This window comes from Protopterus annectens, chromosome 4.part0, assembly GCF_019279795.1.
Source record: "Protopterus annectens isolate FY-2018-M chromosome 4.part0, PAN1.0, whole genome shotgun sequence".
NCBI lineage: Eukaryota > Metazoa > Chordata > Ceratodontiformes > Protopteridae > Protopterus > Protopterus annectens.
This window is the reverse complement of record NC_056733.1, coordinates 170,879,670-170,896,774: the sequence shown is the minus strand read 5'-3', so window position 1 is coordinate 170,896,774 and position 17,105 is coordinate 170,879,670. Positions and strand designations below refer to the sequence as shown.

Below are 17,105 nucleotides of genomic sequence, written 5' to 3'. Positions count from 1 at the left end.
CCCCAAAGATGTTTAAGGCCTCCCAGATTTTCTAGTCCACACTAAAGACATTATATTTATAATTCAAGTTCCTTATCTATAATGTCAGTATCTGTAATGTTACAATATAGTTGCCTTTTTCTTTATTTACACCTGGAGGATTTCTCTGTAAGCCTTCACTGAAAAATTAGGACACAACCCAATTTAGTAGAAGAAATCTAAATAAATAAATAGACAAACAGCAAAGGCCCACGCATCATGCTCCTGGGCTAGCCAGTGCAGTCAGCTTTCATACCATCTGACCATCCACCATCCTAGGGCCTAGTTCACTTAATACCAGCTAGAAATCATCTCACCTCACTACCTTCTCACCCACAGCCATAGTCATCTGCTCTTACAATCCGGCACTTTATTTTGTTTATGTGCTGTTAGCTGTACTCTTCTATTCAGTCTTAACATGTGAATGTGCAGTTTTTTTTCAACATTACTCACAATAGTTCAGCCACCACTAAAAATAGGACACTTTGTAACCATTTCCAAGTTAAGAAAGCTTGAGTATTAAATAAATATGAGCCTGATCATTACATTTATAACATAATTCACTATGCTTCCCACAGGACCTTCAAATCATTCCCAACTGAATGCCTCCCTTAAACACAGCAGAGCATACATTCACTAACCAAGTGTACAGGCCAGTTCTCGAGAGCATAAAAACACTTCTTGGCAGTTGTCATCATTTAATTTTATAACAGTTTGTTTTGGTGCTCTTCATCCCTGGAAATATCACCTATAATCTATGACATCTCATGGGACAGACACTGTATGTCAAAAACAACACTTCATAAAGTACATAAGGAAGGCAGCCACAGCTGACTTATTTGCACTGGTGACATCTCTGGATATAAAAAGGTCAAAGCAAGAGTTTGTTTCAGCTTTTCTGTCTTGAGATATAATGAACTGCACATGGTGTATGCAAGCTGTCACATTAATTTATCTTTATCACTTGGCTGGTGAATATATAAACAAGTTAAGTCAGCTTTTTAAATGGAATGGAGGTGGTCCTAATAAAACAATTTGCCTTTCAAATTCATTGTTAGGCACTGCTTTCTATTAATGTATAAACCTTCTTCTGAAAATTTGTGATCTTTCTCTCTATGCTGTCAGCAACTGAAACCAGTCACTTAAGAAATGTACTTAATTTGTCTTCTATTTGTTACTATTAGTTGAGGATATCTGCATTTGCTTGACTAATATAATGTGCACTTCACCTTATTGCCATTATATTATGTCTTGCTAGTTAACTGGACAAGAAGAAATATCTTCCTGTTCAGAGTTCAGTGCATGAAAACAGTAACATTACTCGATACATCAGTTGAGGATATTATACCAAAGTAGCAACTGCAAATTTCTGGAATTTCAGAAGCCAAATGGCTAAGCACATTCCATGCCTGTTTTGATATTATGTAACAACAAACAACAAAAATGAACCCTTGTCTAGCAGATCTCAAGCTGTGATTATATCATATGGTAAAGTACAGTTTAGTGTGCATTATTTATTTGTTTGAAATTTCTGGTAAGTATACTCATGCAGTAATCCTGAATACATTTTGTTTTTTCATTTCCCAAGGCCTTTCTACCAGCCTAGCCCAGCACATAATCTTGAGGGGTCAGCCTACAGGGAACTTACAATTTCCCCACATTCTACCTAGTCTTACCTCATGGTAGGGTAAGGTAACTGGCCAATGTGACATATATCCTATTACATATGGTCTTCATCATTAGATTGTGGTGATCCCTTGTACTGATGGGTTAAATGCTGCTGATCCTTAGCTCCAGTGATTCTGGGAGACCTGAGCAAGGCCTCCACAATCACTCCATTTATCCTTCATGCAACATGTGTAATGTTGCCAAAGTGGATATGTAAGTGTCAGCATTCACATGCCCACCCTAAAGTCTATCTATATGCTTTGATGTTACAGGCATACAAACAGAATACATACATGTGTTGATATCACAGGCATACCAACAGAATATTTCCCATATTTAACGCAGTTTTTCATGCACGGATTTGACAGAACTAGGCTATTGCAGTTCCTTTTATCTTAGCTTACTCGATTATGATCTCATATGCCTTGAGCATGTTAATAAATGGGTGGCCAGAGAGTTAAGTACTACTGAATATTCACATCACATTATCTGTATCCCATGCAATCTGCATCATTACTGGTGGTGGCAAGGACATCATTTAAAATCTTGAGTTTCTACCATTCTCCAAAATACTATCCAAAATGCAAGCAATTTTCCTTTCAAATGCTTTTAGTTGAAGCATCTATACCTCAAACTCAGTTTTCTCCATATTTAAACTTCATTCACTTCTTAATTTAAAATTCCATGCAGTCCTCAAAATTACTGCATAAACCAGAGCTTTAATAATATGTCTTTGGTTTTAGGGCTTGTTTGTATGACAGTTTGGAGCTTATCTTTAATGCTTTCTTTAATTTGTTAATGTGTACTTATTTGTTTTGATGTGTTAAAAGGGAAGCTTTTCAGAGATTTTGAACAATAGTTACTAAAATTCATTACATTTCCTTAGAATTAGTCAATTAGTTTAAAACAATTCCACACAATATTTCTGTCATCAATTAAACAACACCAATGAAATAGAATTTACTGGCATGAAAATGAAATTGGTACATATAGTTTTCATTGTATTTATAATGGAACTGCTTCACACACCTGTGGAAAATATTATATATTATGAATTATTTACATTTACTCAAAAGCAAGATGTATTGCTTATAAGAAACACATCTAGGTGATAACAAACTGGTTAAAATATTAGTTACCTTTCAATGCAGCAAAAAGACTGCCTAAATGTCTATAGATAGATAGATAGATGGGTACAAATATATATATATATATATATATATATATATATATATATATATATATGCATACCTCTCAACTGTCCAAATTTTCACAGAACGTCCAGATTTTTGCCTCAGAATTTTGGTCTGTTCCTCATAATATTTTTGGTTTTCTGGCAAATCACTGGGATGATCTCAGGAATGAAATTAGTAAATAATGTCATACGTTTGAGCTACAGACTTCATATCATTTAGAAAATGCAGTTTAATACATACCTTTCTAAGTTTATAAGAGCAATATTTAAAATCTATCCCTATTTTTGGACGTTTGTATCCCCATTATGTCAGGTTTGCCCAGATTTCTTGGGCTAAGAGTTTGAAAGGTACAGATATATTCATAGGTTCATAGATTAGCACTAAGCTAACTGCCCTTGTGAGCCATTTTAAGCCTAGCCAATTATCCCTTGTGAGACACAAACCCTGCACCTTGTGTTTGTAAGGCAAACACCTTAACCATTAGGCCACCCTCCCAACCCTTAGACATGTGTGTGTCTGTTTGTCTGTATATATACAGAGACACACAAGTGCATATTTATTTATTTATTTTATTTTATTTGTATTTATTTTCTGGAGTAGAGCACTGATCTCCATGGACCTTTTTCAGACTCAGACCAGGAGCAGTGCCTAGTTAAGTGACTTGCTCAGAGTCACACAGTTAGGCAAAGGAAGCATACATATGTGTGTGCTTGCGTGCGACAATGGAGGCATGCATATGTATGTGTACTTACGCGCGCGAGTGTGTGTGTGTGTGTGTGTGTGTGTGTGTGTGTGTGTGTGTGTGTGTGTGTGTGTGTGTGTGTGTGTGTGTGTGTGCGTGTGTGCGTGTGTGTGTGTGTGTGTGTGTGTGTGTGTGTGTGTGTGTGTGTGTGTGTGTGTGTGTGTGTGTGTATACATATATACATACAGATAGATAGCTATAGATATATGGATATATATGGAAACATATCATTTTGTCAATGTCTGTTTTCATTGATGGTGGAAAAGTCAGAACAGTTGATCAAAATTCAACTATTCAAAAAATACCAAGTTTTTATACTAAGAGATCATGGTACAGTGAGGATCAGGGAATATGCCCTTTCCCCACTGTAGTGCAGTCTTGGTGTTTGTATTTATAATTAGCAGGGGGTATGGAGGTCCAGCAAGGCTCACCCCTCTGCAAAAACACTGGTTTAATGTTTTTTTCAATCCTTTATGGATCAGTGGTTTTTGCTTCAATCTTTTAAGGCAATAATTTACATATTGAAGTTTGTACATGCTGGCATATTGTTTGGGTCCTATACACACACACACACATACACACACACACACACACACACACACACACACACACACACACACATATATATATATATATATATATATATATATAGGGTCTACTTCATATGACCTAAATTTCATTTGACTGAAATTCATTTGACTGAGACCAAAACACTGAAAGTTTAAAAGACTAAAAACTCATTTGACTGAAACTCATAACACTGACACATTAAAGTAAAAATTATATGCCCTTTTCCCCACTGTAGTAAGATCTTGGAGTTAGTATATATAGTTAGGGGGGTGTGGGGGCGAAGCCCCTCACATACTTTTTGCATTTTAAACCATACACGTGGATATTTATAACCGCAATGAATAACTCTTTGCAGAAAACAATATTTACCTAAACTATGTGGGTTCTTCGCCCCTCTCTCCCCCAATGTGGGGGTTGTGCCCCCCACACACATACCCTAACTATATATACTAACTCCATGATCACTCTATAGTGGGGAAAAGGGCATATACCTTTTACTTTAATGTGTCAGTGTTATGAGTTTCAGTCAAATGAGTTTTCAGTCTTTTGAACTTTCAGTGCTTTGGTCTCAGTTAAATGAATTTCAGTCAAATGAAATTTAGGTCATGAAGTAGACCTATATATATGTGTGTGTGTGTGTGTGTGTGTGTGTGTGTGTGTGTGTGTGTGTGTGTGTGTGTGTGTGTATACTTGTTTTACTGATAAACAAAACTTATTCATATTTAATTTTTTATTTTATTTCAGGTAACTTTGCAAACCTTGGATTTAAAAGCAGGTATAACAGGCTTCATGAAATGCTCTTTTACTAAATATAGACTCAAATGAAAATAAACACTAACCTATAAGACATACTCAGGGAGCTGACCATTGTAAGGCTTGGTTGGGTTATTTTATTCAATTTAATTTAGGTCATGTAAATCTGTATGATTTTTATACACCTTAACTCATCAGCCATGCAATTTATTTTAAACACAATAGATGATAACAGCACATTGCCGAGTTTTTCTATTTAGTTTTTGTCCTCATGTCTGCTGACCAGATCTAACCTCTCCCCAATCAGACATACTTATTTCTTCCATTTACCCATGGGCTTCACCTGTTTTTGGGTGAATGTTGACCCAGGGTACATCACTCATGTAGCAATGAGTGCGCTTTGTGCCCCTGCTGTCATACCATTTATTATAGCCTAACCCCAGTCATCCACTGGATAGTTTAAAAATTGCTATTGAATTACAAATGTCATACTGGTGCTCTACCTATGAAATATTGTAGAGCTGTGCATTATTTCAGTTCAAATACTGATTTTAAAACTGTAAGTATGCACATATGTGTTATTTATTAAATATGCCACAATAGTATTCTGTACCTCTATTACACAGTGATACACTTAGTTAAAGTACAGTCTACATCTGAAAAGAAAAGTAATCTGGAAATATGGACTGACAAGACAGGCACTGTGGCAAGTCATTATCAAGCCTCAGACAAATTGAAACCTGTGTCCAAATGCTGAGTGTACCACATAAAAACTGCCACAGTCCCATAATATCATGCTAGTCATTTCCTAACATGCTTTTCATGTATAAAGGGCTATGAATACCTTAATATATGGGACTGCTGCAATTTAAGAGGTACCAAAGGTAATTCCAAATCCAGTATCTAAAACAGAGAAGAGAAATAAACAGGGATCAGCATAAAATATTATCACCAGCTTGACTAAGGGACAGTGTCTATAATTGATATGATAAATAGAAAATGGAGATCTATATTGCTTTTGCTGTATAACATGTTGGCCCCATTTGGACCACACACTGAAAATAAAAACTGAAAAAAGTTTTGTTTATATACTAAAACTATGTTTATAGTAGGCCGATATCCTGTTTTGCTAAGTTCTTTCATAAGCCACACTTCCCACATGCTCTTTATCCTGCACTGGTAGGTATATGTTTGTACTTTATAAGCTGGACAGTCACTGTCAGAGCTTTACTACAACAAAATCTACATGTTTTTTTTTTTTCAGGATAAGGCACTTGTCCTCTTAAAATACGTCTCATTCTTAGTGGAGCCTGCCCCTTTCCTTTAGCCAGATGTATAAATATCTCAAGTGAAGTCCAAGAGCATTTTAAAGATTGTTTTCTTGCCAGAATTTGAAAGGTGCATCTGCTGATAATATGATAAAAGCCAGCAATGGCAAATACTACAAAACTACTCCCTGCAAAAATCTTGTCTGTGGAGGAGGTTGTCAGTTTTCAGACTTTTATTAATTCTTAATACAAAGCAATGGCCCTGTTGTAGAAAATGCATCCAATTTCTTTTTTTTTTTTCCTGGGACTAAACTTTTTAAGTAAGATTCACTAACCCTGTGGAAAAAAAATGTTGTTGAAACAGTCATTAATAGCAGTCTGTTCTGTTTTGCAAATAAAGGATGACCCGTCAGAAAATGCATTCTCAAGCCAAAGGCGCCAGTGTTTTCTTGTGCCAAAGGGAAAAAAATCTATTGAATCTCATGTTAGAAAGTAAGAGCACTATAAGGTAAAGCTAGCTGCCTGACTTTTTTAATTTTTCTAACAGTTCTACAATTGCGGCTTCAGCAGAGAAGGACACGGGAGCAGCTGGCAGAGCAAGGCATCATGCCTCGTGAGTTTTCTGAATAAATTTCACCCCTTGTGTGAGTCTGTAAGGTAGTCAAATGCTAGGTTGTGTTTATTTTGTACTGTATTTAGGATCTCTGTTTATTGTTTTCTATGCTTTACTTAAATGTGAATTCAGGTTGTATGCAACCAGTTTCTAAGCCAGTGCTATGAATATATGTCCATGCCTGTATATGCATATGCATGTGTGTGTGCATGTATGCATGTGTGTGTATGCATGTTCTTTGTACAAAACAGACTTACCTTAATGTAGAAAATAGAGAACCTTTATAAAGAAGGGAAATATGGGCCCATCAAGCAAGTGGCAACTTTAGAAAATGACAATTTTGACTTCTTTCTACAGTGCAGTATTTAACAAATGGAGGCTACAAAAGCTTGACGGCTAACATATACACTCCCAGCAAAGAAGGTACTTACCTCAAGGTGCTAGGAGTATGAGTTTTATATCTATATATATATATATATATATATATATATATATATATATATATATATATATATCATTATCATCTTCTTTCGGCTGTTCCCGTTAGGGGTCGCCACAACGGATCACCTGTTTCCATTTCTTTCTGTCCTCTGCATCTTGCTCTGTCACACCAATCACCTGCATGTCCTCTCTTACCACATCCATAAACCTTATCTTAGGCCTTCCTCTTTTCCTGTTACCTGGTAGCTTCATCCTTAGCATCTTTTTCCCAAAATACTCAGCATCCCTCATCAGCACATGTCCAAACCAACGTAATCTTGCCTCTCTGGCTTTGTCTCCAAACCTTCCAACCTGGGCTGACCCTCTAATATACTTATTCCTAAACCTGTCCACCCTCATCACACCCAGTGCAAATCTTAACATCTTTAACTCTGCCACATCCAGCTCTAACTCCTGCCTTTTTGTCAATGCCAATGTCTCCAACCCATATAACATAGCTGGTCTCACTACCCTCTTGTAGACCTTCCCTTTCACTCTTACAGGTACTCATCTGTCACAAATCACTCCTGACACTCTTGTCCACCCACTCTATCCTGCCTGTACTCTCTTCTTCAACTCTCTTCCACACTCACTGTTACTCTGAACTATTGACCCCAAGTATTCAAACTCATCCACCTTCGCCACCTCTACTCCTTGCATCCTCACCATTCCTCTATCCTCCCTCTCATTCACACACATATATTCTGTCTTAGTCCTGCTGACCTTCATTCCTCTTCTCTCTAGAGCATATCTCCATCTCTCCAGGGTCTCCTGCACCTGTTCCCTACTCTCACTACAGATCACAATGTCATCTGCAAACATCATAGTCCACGGGGACTCCTGTCTGATCTCGTCTGTCAACCTGTCCATCACTATTGCAAATAAGAAAGGGCTCAGAGCTGATCCTTGATGTAACCCCACCTCCACCTTAAACGCATCTGTCACTCCCACTGCAGACCTCACCGCTATCACACTACCCTCATACATATCCTGTACCACTCTTACATACTATATATATATATATATATATATATATATATATATATATATATATATATATATATTATATTATATATAGATAGATAGATAGCTACACAATGGGAGAATTGTTACACATACAGGCATGAGGAGCAACATTTACTTTAGAATTTTTTGCTGAGAGAGTGGACCTCTACCTCTGTATCAGGTAGCAGTAACTCTGTCTTTGATAGTAGTTTTTGGAAAGGTATTACCATCACTTGCAGATCATAGGGCTTTAGCTAGATAGTTAGACAGATAGATAGATAGATAGATAGATAGATAGATAGATAGATAGATAGATAGATAGATAGACAGATAGATAGATAGATAGATAGATAGATAGATAGATAGATAGATAGATAGATAGATAGATAGATAGATGATAAATAGACATCATCATCAACTACATATATCTGTGCCCCAAGGATTAACCTGTACGCTAGCCCCAAAAATATAACAAAATCCTCCCCAGCAAACTCAGAACTGGCCCAAATGACTGTTTGACATTTCTTTTGCTCAACTCTGACTTACCTTCTACCTAGTGTGTAGTATCTGACAATCTAGCCATTTTATATGTGATTTCTAAACAAAGAAGGCAAGCAAAACGCGTAAACAAATTAGTATGAAATACAGGTGGCTCCATTCTTTCAAGTGGCACATTGCCAGAAAGCATTGCAGGGGCCCCACATCCCCAAACACATCTAGTTCATGGGGTGCATCCTTATAGAGCATCAGAAATAATCACTGAAATAAAAAGCAGAACTTAGTTAATGCTTTTGTGGTTGCTTTGTCACCGTTTTCCACAAGATTCGATTCTCAATATGTTTAAATAGGCTTCTACTATGAGTGGATGAAAGCGAATGCACAAAGGACTGGAATCCTTGAACTGCATTCACTGAAAACAAAGCTGAGAAACAGTTTTTGAATTGTTTATTGTAGAGAGGCAAGCCTCCCCCTGCACCTCCCACACACGGAACTTATATATAACAACTCCATGGTTGAACCAACTCAAAGAAGTAAAATCCCCCATAAAGCGCATCAACTCTGGAAGAGCTGTCCTATAGTAATTTCCTGTTCGTCGATGGGTTGAACCTCAGACAACTGAAGCTCAAACAGACCAGTAGGGTAATGGTCTAAACAGACACCTATTTTCACAGTTTGATTGAAACAGAAACAGTTCACTTCTCAACAGAGCAGATTTTTTTTATAAAGCAGTGACCTTTTTCTTAAACAATAGAAAAGGTGCATTCATTAAAAATTATAGATAATCTTAAATTCAAGTACTGAAAAGGTATAGACAATTAGCTTTATTGTGTCACTTCAGTTCCTTTTAATTCTGCCAATATGTGGCATATAGTAAAACTAAAAAAAAAATGGGGGTAAAGCCTCAGATGTTTATATCAACAACCTATATCTGTGTGTACATTGAACATGTATAAATTCTGACTTACTCGTGTATTATCTTGTCTACATCTTAAGCAAAATTATTAAAAAATAAATACAGAAGTACGGACACAAATATGGACACAAATACAAACACATTCTCCTCTCTGGAGTAAATAATTAAAGAACAATCATCCATTTAGTCCCAGAAATACACAGCTTAATGAGAAAATTACGTGCATCCTTGTGAAAGAGACAGGAATGGCTTAATTTTAAATCTTTGTGGACAATATTGTGATATTAAGATGCAGTGACTCTACACAACTGTAGTTATAACTGAACATGACAAAAAGAGCTATCACATACAGGAATAAATCATCTTTATTGCAATTACTTATAAATAAGTGTATATAGCAAATGTCACAATAATAGTAACGGAATCATATGCTAGCTTTTCAATGATCCATGCAGCATTTATAAAGAAGAATCTTTGGTCTGTAATTTTTTTGTTATGTGATTTGTTTATCCATAACCCCCAGGATGGAACTTACCTCTGGGCATTTTCACTGCATTACTTTTACCTACATCATGTGGTTCATAGATGCATAGGTCAGTACTAGGCTGTCGATCTACAGGACCATTTGTAGCCTAGCCAAAATAATAAGTTTTGCCCCTCCACCCTTATTTTGAAATATACTAACTCTGAGATTGCACTAACTTGGAAGAATTATTTTAATGAAAACAACGTTTCCTTTTACTCCAAAATTGTTCAGCCTCAGAGATAGTATATATAGAGAGATCAGTGATGGAAAAGCTTTCACCCCCACTGTAGAGTGTGCAGAAAGGCCCAGTCCCCTGCAAAAACATCTGTGTTTTTACAACTTAGAACTGTCAGCAGTTGTGGTGTTTATCATGCCATTGCATATAATACAATTTCACTGTAATCCAAGGCACAATATACCATTATAATTTCCTTTTTGCTCTTAGCGTTATTCCATTTATCCCTCCTCTGTCCATATAGTACTAATATGTGACACCCACATCTGTAAATATTACCTATAATGACCATATAATACTAATATGTGACACTCACATCTGTAAATATTACATATAATGACCATATAGTATTAATATGTGACAGTCACATCTGTAAATATTACCTATAGTGACAGTGCTAAAGCTTCTTTGTCCAGCAGGAGGAGACAATAATAGCTACATTGTGAGTGCTCTGAAGAGCATTCTTGGTTAACATCAAACACTGCAATCAGATCCAGTCCTGCAAAGGCATTAGAAACCTTAAACATTTAGAGAAAATAAAACAAAACAAAGCAGGTATTCTGCATCTGTTTTGCAGTAGACACCTCTTTACAATAAGCACTGTATGATCACATTACAAGCAGAATATTTATTGAAATGCAATGCTATCTAATGCCACCAGATTGGTCAAACCCTATGTGATTGCTGTGGGTTTGCAGAACTATGCATGATTTGGAAATAAATTGCTCTTTTGCTCATATCCTTTAACTAAATATAACCTTCTCTCAGGTGTTGCATCAGAGTTGATATATTTAGTTAAGGGAGACTGAGTGGCAAAGCTATCTCCATGGGCATTGTCTGCCATGTGTTGGATTTTCAGTGGATTTAAATAATTGGGAATTTATTTAATTGAATAATGGTTTGATTTCATGTGCTTTAAGTAGTCGTACAGGATTCTCCTGTAATACACAGAACCTGTTCCAAATTATAACATTTCCATAAATCTTACCCCACAAAAGCTGCTTCAAAAAGTCAGATCTACCAAAAGATCCCCATGAAATGCACACACTTTTTTCCAAATACTGCATGTTTTTACTCCAAATTTGTTATAATTCTTATTATACGATATCTGTTTTAAACAGGTTTAATGCAGTGAAATGGAACAGAGTTAAAAATGTAAAACTGCAAATAATATTAAACCAGATGACACAATGCTTTGAAAGTGCAAAGGCAGTAGATGGGAATCTACCTTTCATATGAAGAAGTACTGCAGCTTCATGACAACAAGAAAAGATGAGGCTCCTTAGACCCACTTTTTTCTAAGTTTATAGTAAAATATCTGGAAAACTCTACAGCATTCCTTTCTAAAACAACTGTTGTAAAGTTGACATTTAACATGTACGGCTTTTCAGTCTGAATTTCTTTTCTAAACTCTGATGAAACTTATGAACTCCCTGCAGTACACTGCTTATGTTTATTTCTCCATAAAGGGACTTTTTATAATATACTTTACTTTATACCTGCATCCTATTCATTGCTTCTTCAGTTCCCCAGTACCACTTTTGTATACCATATGCATTATTTGCAGGAGTGATGAGTCAATCACCATTACAACAATGCTGTCATGATATCTGGTATAATGCAATGTTCCTACTACATGGAGAAGGTATATTGTGAACATTCCACTTGTTTAAATATGAAATGCTACTTGTACCACACCAATACCAGATATTGGGCAACAAAGTACAGTATAACTCTGACACTTCCTCATTCTGTATGATGGGGTATTAAAATATAGTGTACCACATGCTGTGTGAACATTTGGTTTGTTGAAAATTATAAGGTGTATATATTTTGTACTGGGTCATTTCCAGTTGCATAATGCTACCCTTCAGATGAACATTGCATTGAGGAAGTAATATAAATTGCATTTCATTTCATTTCTCATGAGTATCTGCAACTTAAAAAACATATTCAGCATCATATGAATGACTTCTAGATATTTCATTTTTTCAGTAGTGACACTATCATTTTCCCTGAAAATGAATTCTCTCTGAGAGGTGATTGCTTTCCCTTGTTGGAAGAGGGGGGACGCCACCTACGTTCTTTTTATCTTCATGAGCCTTACTTTCCTTTGATGATGATGATGATGATGTCCTTCTCAGACAGCAGACAGGCCCAATTACCTTTTACATGTTTAACTATTAGAATCCTTTCTCCTTTGAAAAGCCTGGAATTAACCTCTTATTTTAGGCAGTTCATCTGGCTAGATTTATTAAATCTCCCTTCACTTGTTTCATGAATTCTGAGTTTGTTTGTTTGTTTCTTTCTTTCGGCTTTTCCCGGTTAGGGGTCACCACAGCGGAACTCCAGTCTGCTAATGATTGGCAGTAGATTTTGACGTGCTGGCTTGCCAGGCCTAACGCACAACCTTCAATGAAGGAACGCCCACTCATGCATGTCGCCACACAGAAGATGCTCTAACTGAGAATCGAATGGGCAACGTCTAACTGTGAGGCGGCAACGCTACCACAGCACCACCACCGCTCATGAATTCTGAGTATGTATATTCAAATATATGCCCTTCTTTTTCACTATTATTAATTTATTTAATTGTTTGCATTTATTAATCAGGAAATTTCAACTTATTATAACCCATTTTTAATAATGGTCCATTTAGAAAAGCTCCATTTGGAGCATCTAACAAAGATACAGTTGTAAGCAGTGACATCCATATGCAACAATATATTTCAACATTGTAGACTGTGTGTGTATAGAGAGCTAAAGCGAAGGATATACATTTTGATCTGTTTGCAGGAGAACTAGCTGAAAACCAAATTACTGCTGCTTTTGCCAATAAACTGCACACCGGGATGATGCAAAGGATTATAAATACACATAAGTGGTCATTAGGCGATACATGAGTTGCAAGTACAGGGCCAGCTTGAGAAGTGATATTTGGAAAGTCCTTTTCCGAAAGGGGAATTTAGGAGTAGTTTATTAAATGAACAGTGGAATGTTCTTCTAAAGTTTGTGCATCTTGACAATGTTGAGCCTCTGAAATAATTTCAGGTGGTAGGAGTTTTTGCAAGTGATGCACCAGCAAAGTGAATTGTTTGGGAATGAGTGAACCACTAGTACAACACTGACTTCATGGCACTTGTCAAGAACAGTACCAAGTAAGCCATTTTTAGAGGTGTTATGTCAACATACTGACAAAGCTGTAACAAATATATCACTTTTAGTGAGACACAGTGCTGTGTCTGTAAGCATGCCTTGCAGCAGATCAATGTATTCTGTTATGGCACTGTTTCAGAGTATTAAATTGAAAGGGCTGTAAGTTTTTAAAGACACATAGAACATACATATACATATACATATAGATAAAAAGAAAAACCTGCCAGTTTTGAGTCTGATTCCATTAATTGTGACTTGTTTTGATTTGAAGGTATGCCAAGTTTTCTGTTTGTTTTGAAACCAAAATATTTAATATACTAATTGAAGTTAAGGCAGTTCACAATGAATCCTGAAAGCTCCATGTATACAACTATATCTAGTGGAGCATTGTCTTTGGTTTTGATTTCAAAATGGAGGCTGTAAGATTCAGCTAGAATTTGGGAGAAGAAAACCATAGCATTTATCTTAATCAGTGTTATGGAGCAAGTCAGGTTTACAAACCAAACTGGGCATGGCTGAATCTAACAATGTTCACACCTTAGTAAGGAAAGCTGTTTAATTAACTGAGGAACTGTAGACAATAAAACAGTGAATGCTAAACAGAGATTCAAATATTTTGCTAAGAAGCAGCACTAATTTTTCTGCAGGCTGGAACAAGATAGTTGTTTTCATTTAACTTTAGATTACGAGGGGTGCATTTTAAATGTGAAGAGTGAGACTGAGAATATTATCCTTTCATGAAGCTAATTTTCACCCATAAATAAAACCTTCACTCTGTATTCTCATATGAAACCATATAGACATTTAAATTGGGAACATGGCCTGTAGGTAGCCATTGGTTCTAATAATCTTCAGGAGTAAATTGTACTTTATAAGAGTAGTGATCTGTGAGATGTAAATAGCTCTTTGCTTTTGCTATGCAGTGGTGGGGTTGGGGGAGGAGTAAGACAAACATCTCTTGTGCTGTATACATATTATGCATTGGGAGGCTGTGATCAAAGATACCATTCTTTGGTTTTGCTCCAGGATCTGTACGTAAGATGATGGTAGGGATGCTACTACAAACTACTGCCAAAGTAACATCATAAGTTATGACATTTACATGAGCATATTGCATAGCTCTCCCAGCCTAAGGATGGATAACAGCTGATGTATTCAGGAGAAGTTGTGGACAATAATTAATAAAGAGTTGAAGGAATTTATCTGGGAGGGGAAGAAGCTAGGTGTCAAGTGAGATAAATTTATTCTCCCACTAGAACTAGGTAGTTTAGGATTACCTTGTTTTAAGGGATACTTTAGAGCTACACAGCTAAGGCTCATGTACATAACACAAGCAGAAAGTTATAATTCAAGGTGGAAAGGGATGATGATGAAGCAAGGGAGAAATTCAAGACAAGAGAGAGTGGGATTTTGAATGCAGATCCTCAAGGAGAATAACAACACCCATACAAAATATTATATTTATAAAGTTGCAGAAAATATTCTAAAAACTAAGCCAACATGTGAAATGAGAAAGGAGATTTTGCCTGTAGCGATGACTGCAACTAGGGCTAAAGAGAATAGACAAGAGGGGCTGGTATTTACTGGAGAAAACTGGTAAAGGAACCAAGGTATTGAAAGCAAATAGCTAGAAGAGGGACAGGTAATAGAGTGGGAAGAGGCCAAGAAGACATTTGGGCTGCAGGCTAAAGACTACCATCCCTATCAGGGATTGCTATCAAAGTATAGAAAAAGGGATTGGAGATCCCGCATGAAAGGCATGTTCTGGTAGAGGTTCTAGAACAGAAGCTGCTGTTTAAAAAGTGATAATTAGGGCATGTAAAATGTTGCACAAGAATTATAGGAACCAATCAGAGGAAGTTAGAAAAAATTGGGAAGAGCGACTGGATAAGCAATTCACAAGGAAACAATGGGAGGATATTTGTATGACTCCCAAATATGCAACATAGTCTAGAAGATTTAGGATTATTGCTTGGAAGTGATTGCATAGGTATTTTTGCACTCCAAACAGAACCCAAAGAATTTTTCCTCAGGTAGATGCCAAAATGTTGCAGGCATGATGGGGAAGAAAGAGGTAACTGTGAACATATGTTCTGGGAATGTAAGGAGTTAGCAGACTTTAAAAATTCCCTGCAGAGTACTCTATCAGAAATACTGGGTGAACAAATGGGTGTAACTAAGTGATAATTCAATAAAGGTGTTAAGAAACAGTGGATATATTATGAAAAGACATTTGTATTTCATCCGCCCTGACAGCTCCCAGCTATGAACACCTTAATATATGTTGGTGCTTGCAGAAAGGAGCCTAGTTTTACTCATAGCCTTCTGATTGGTAACATAGCGCCACAGACCACTGCATCTTCATTTTCACAGAGAGCCTTAATACAGTCCAAACCTTTTCAGGTTTTCATGGCATCCCTGACTTTCCTTAAAATTCTATTCTGCCCCTAATAAAATGTGTGATTTTGCAGTTAAACAATGCTGATTGATACATGTATTTATTTGTTCATTTATTCATTATGTGATCCTTATTTATTTACATCTTGTTGACCAGGTTACAACTACTAGGCCAGAAGCCTCTTTTAAGAAGAGACTCATGAGGTGGAATTCACACTGACTAAGGGAAATTTGGTCAGGGAACTACCTGTTCTGTTTTTAATAAGTGCAATGAAGTCTTTTACACCCACCTGAGCTATGAGCTACTACCAGTTCAGCAGATGGAACCTTAGTTTAACATTTCATCCAAAAGAGTGCAGGATCCCCTTATGTTGCAATGCAGTGTCAGTACTAGGGAATGTTTCAAGCAGCTGGTGTGGGAATAGAACCCACAACCTTCTGATTTTTCAGGACTACAGGCAAATCAGCTACCTGCTTAGCCATCAACATTGTTATAGTATGAATAATGTTCAACATTTAGAGCTAGAAATGGTTATTCTTTATAAAACATAAGTCATTAAACCTCTTATTCTGATGGATTTTTTTCTAAATCAGTAGTACTATTAAATAAAAAAGTCTCTCATTTGAAGCATTTATCCCTCAATGTTTTGACTTTGTCCCTCACCCTGAAGTGACAAAGTTGAGCAGTAGCTCCTAGTTTATAAAGGTACATATATTAAACATAGAATATTATAATGTTTTTCATAACCAACAGCTGATTAGAATTCAACTTGCCAATACCTAACAAAAAATTGCAGAAATATATCTTGTTAAATTTATTACTAGTAATGTGCCTTCAGTTTGTATATGTACATCATTAAAGTCAGTACTTTCATCTCTGTTGTGACCAGTGTTAATTGGTTTTAAAAGAAAAGCGCTGTCAGAATTTCATAAATACCGATGCTTTTTGGCGGTTTACCTGTTTTATTAACAGATCTCTATGATGGTATTGTTCATCTCAGGCACCTTAAACTCTCTTCCGACAAAAAACATATGCTCCCCTACTCTGCACAATCTGGATAATT

The 17,105-nt window shown here is 36.4% G+C and overlaps 1 protein-coding gene across 4 annotated transcripts in view; it reads left to right on the top strand.

Moving 5' to 3' along the window:
- MYOCD (myocardin) overlaps positions 1-17,105 on the top strand; it is a 191,388-nt gene that overhangs the window by 48,720 nt on the left and 125,563 nt on the right. For 3 of the 4 annotated variants that reach the window (XM_044068157.1, XM_044068154.1, XM_044068158.1), the window contains exon 2: positions 6,763-6,828. The exons of the other annotated variant lie outside the window; for it this stretch is intronic. In XM_044068157.1, coding sequence (XP_043924092.1) covers positions 6,763-6,828 — 66 coding nt within the window. The remainder of the gene's footprint in view (positions 1-6,762; positions 6,829-17,105) is intronic. 4 annotated transcript variants of the gene reach the window in all.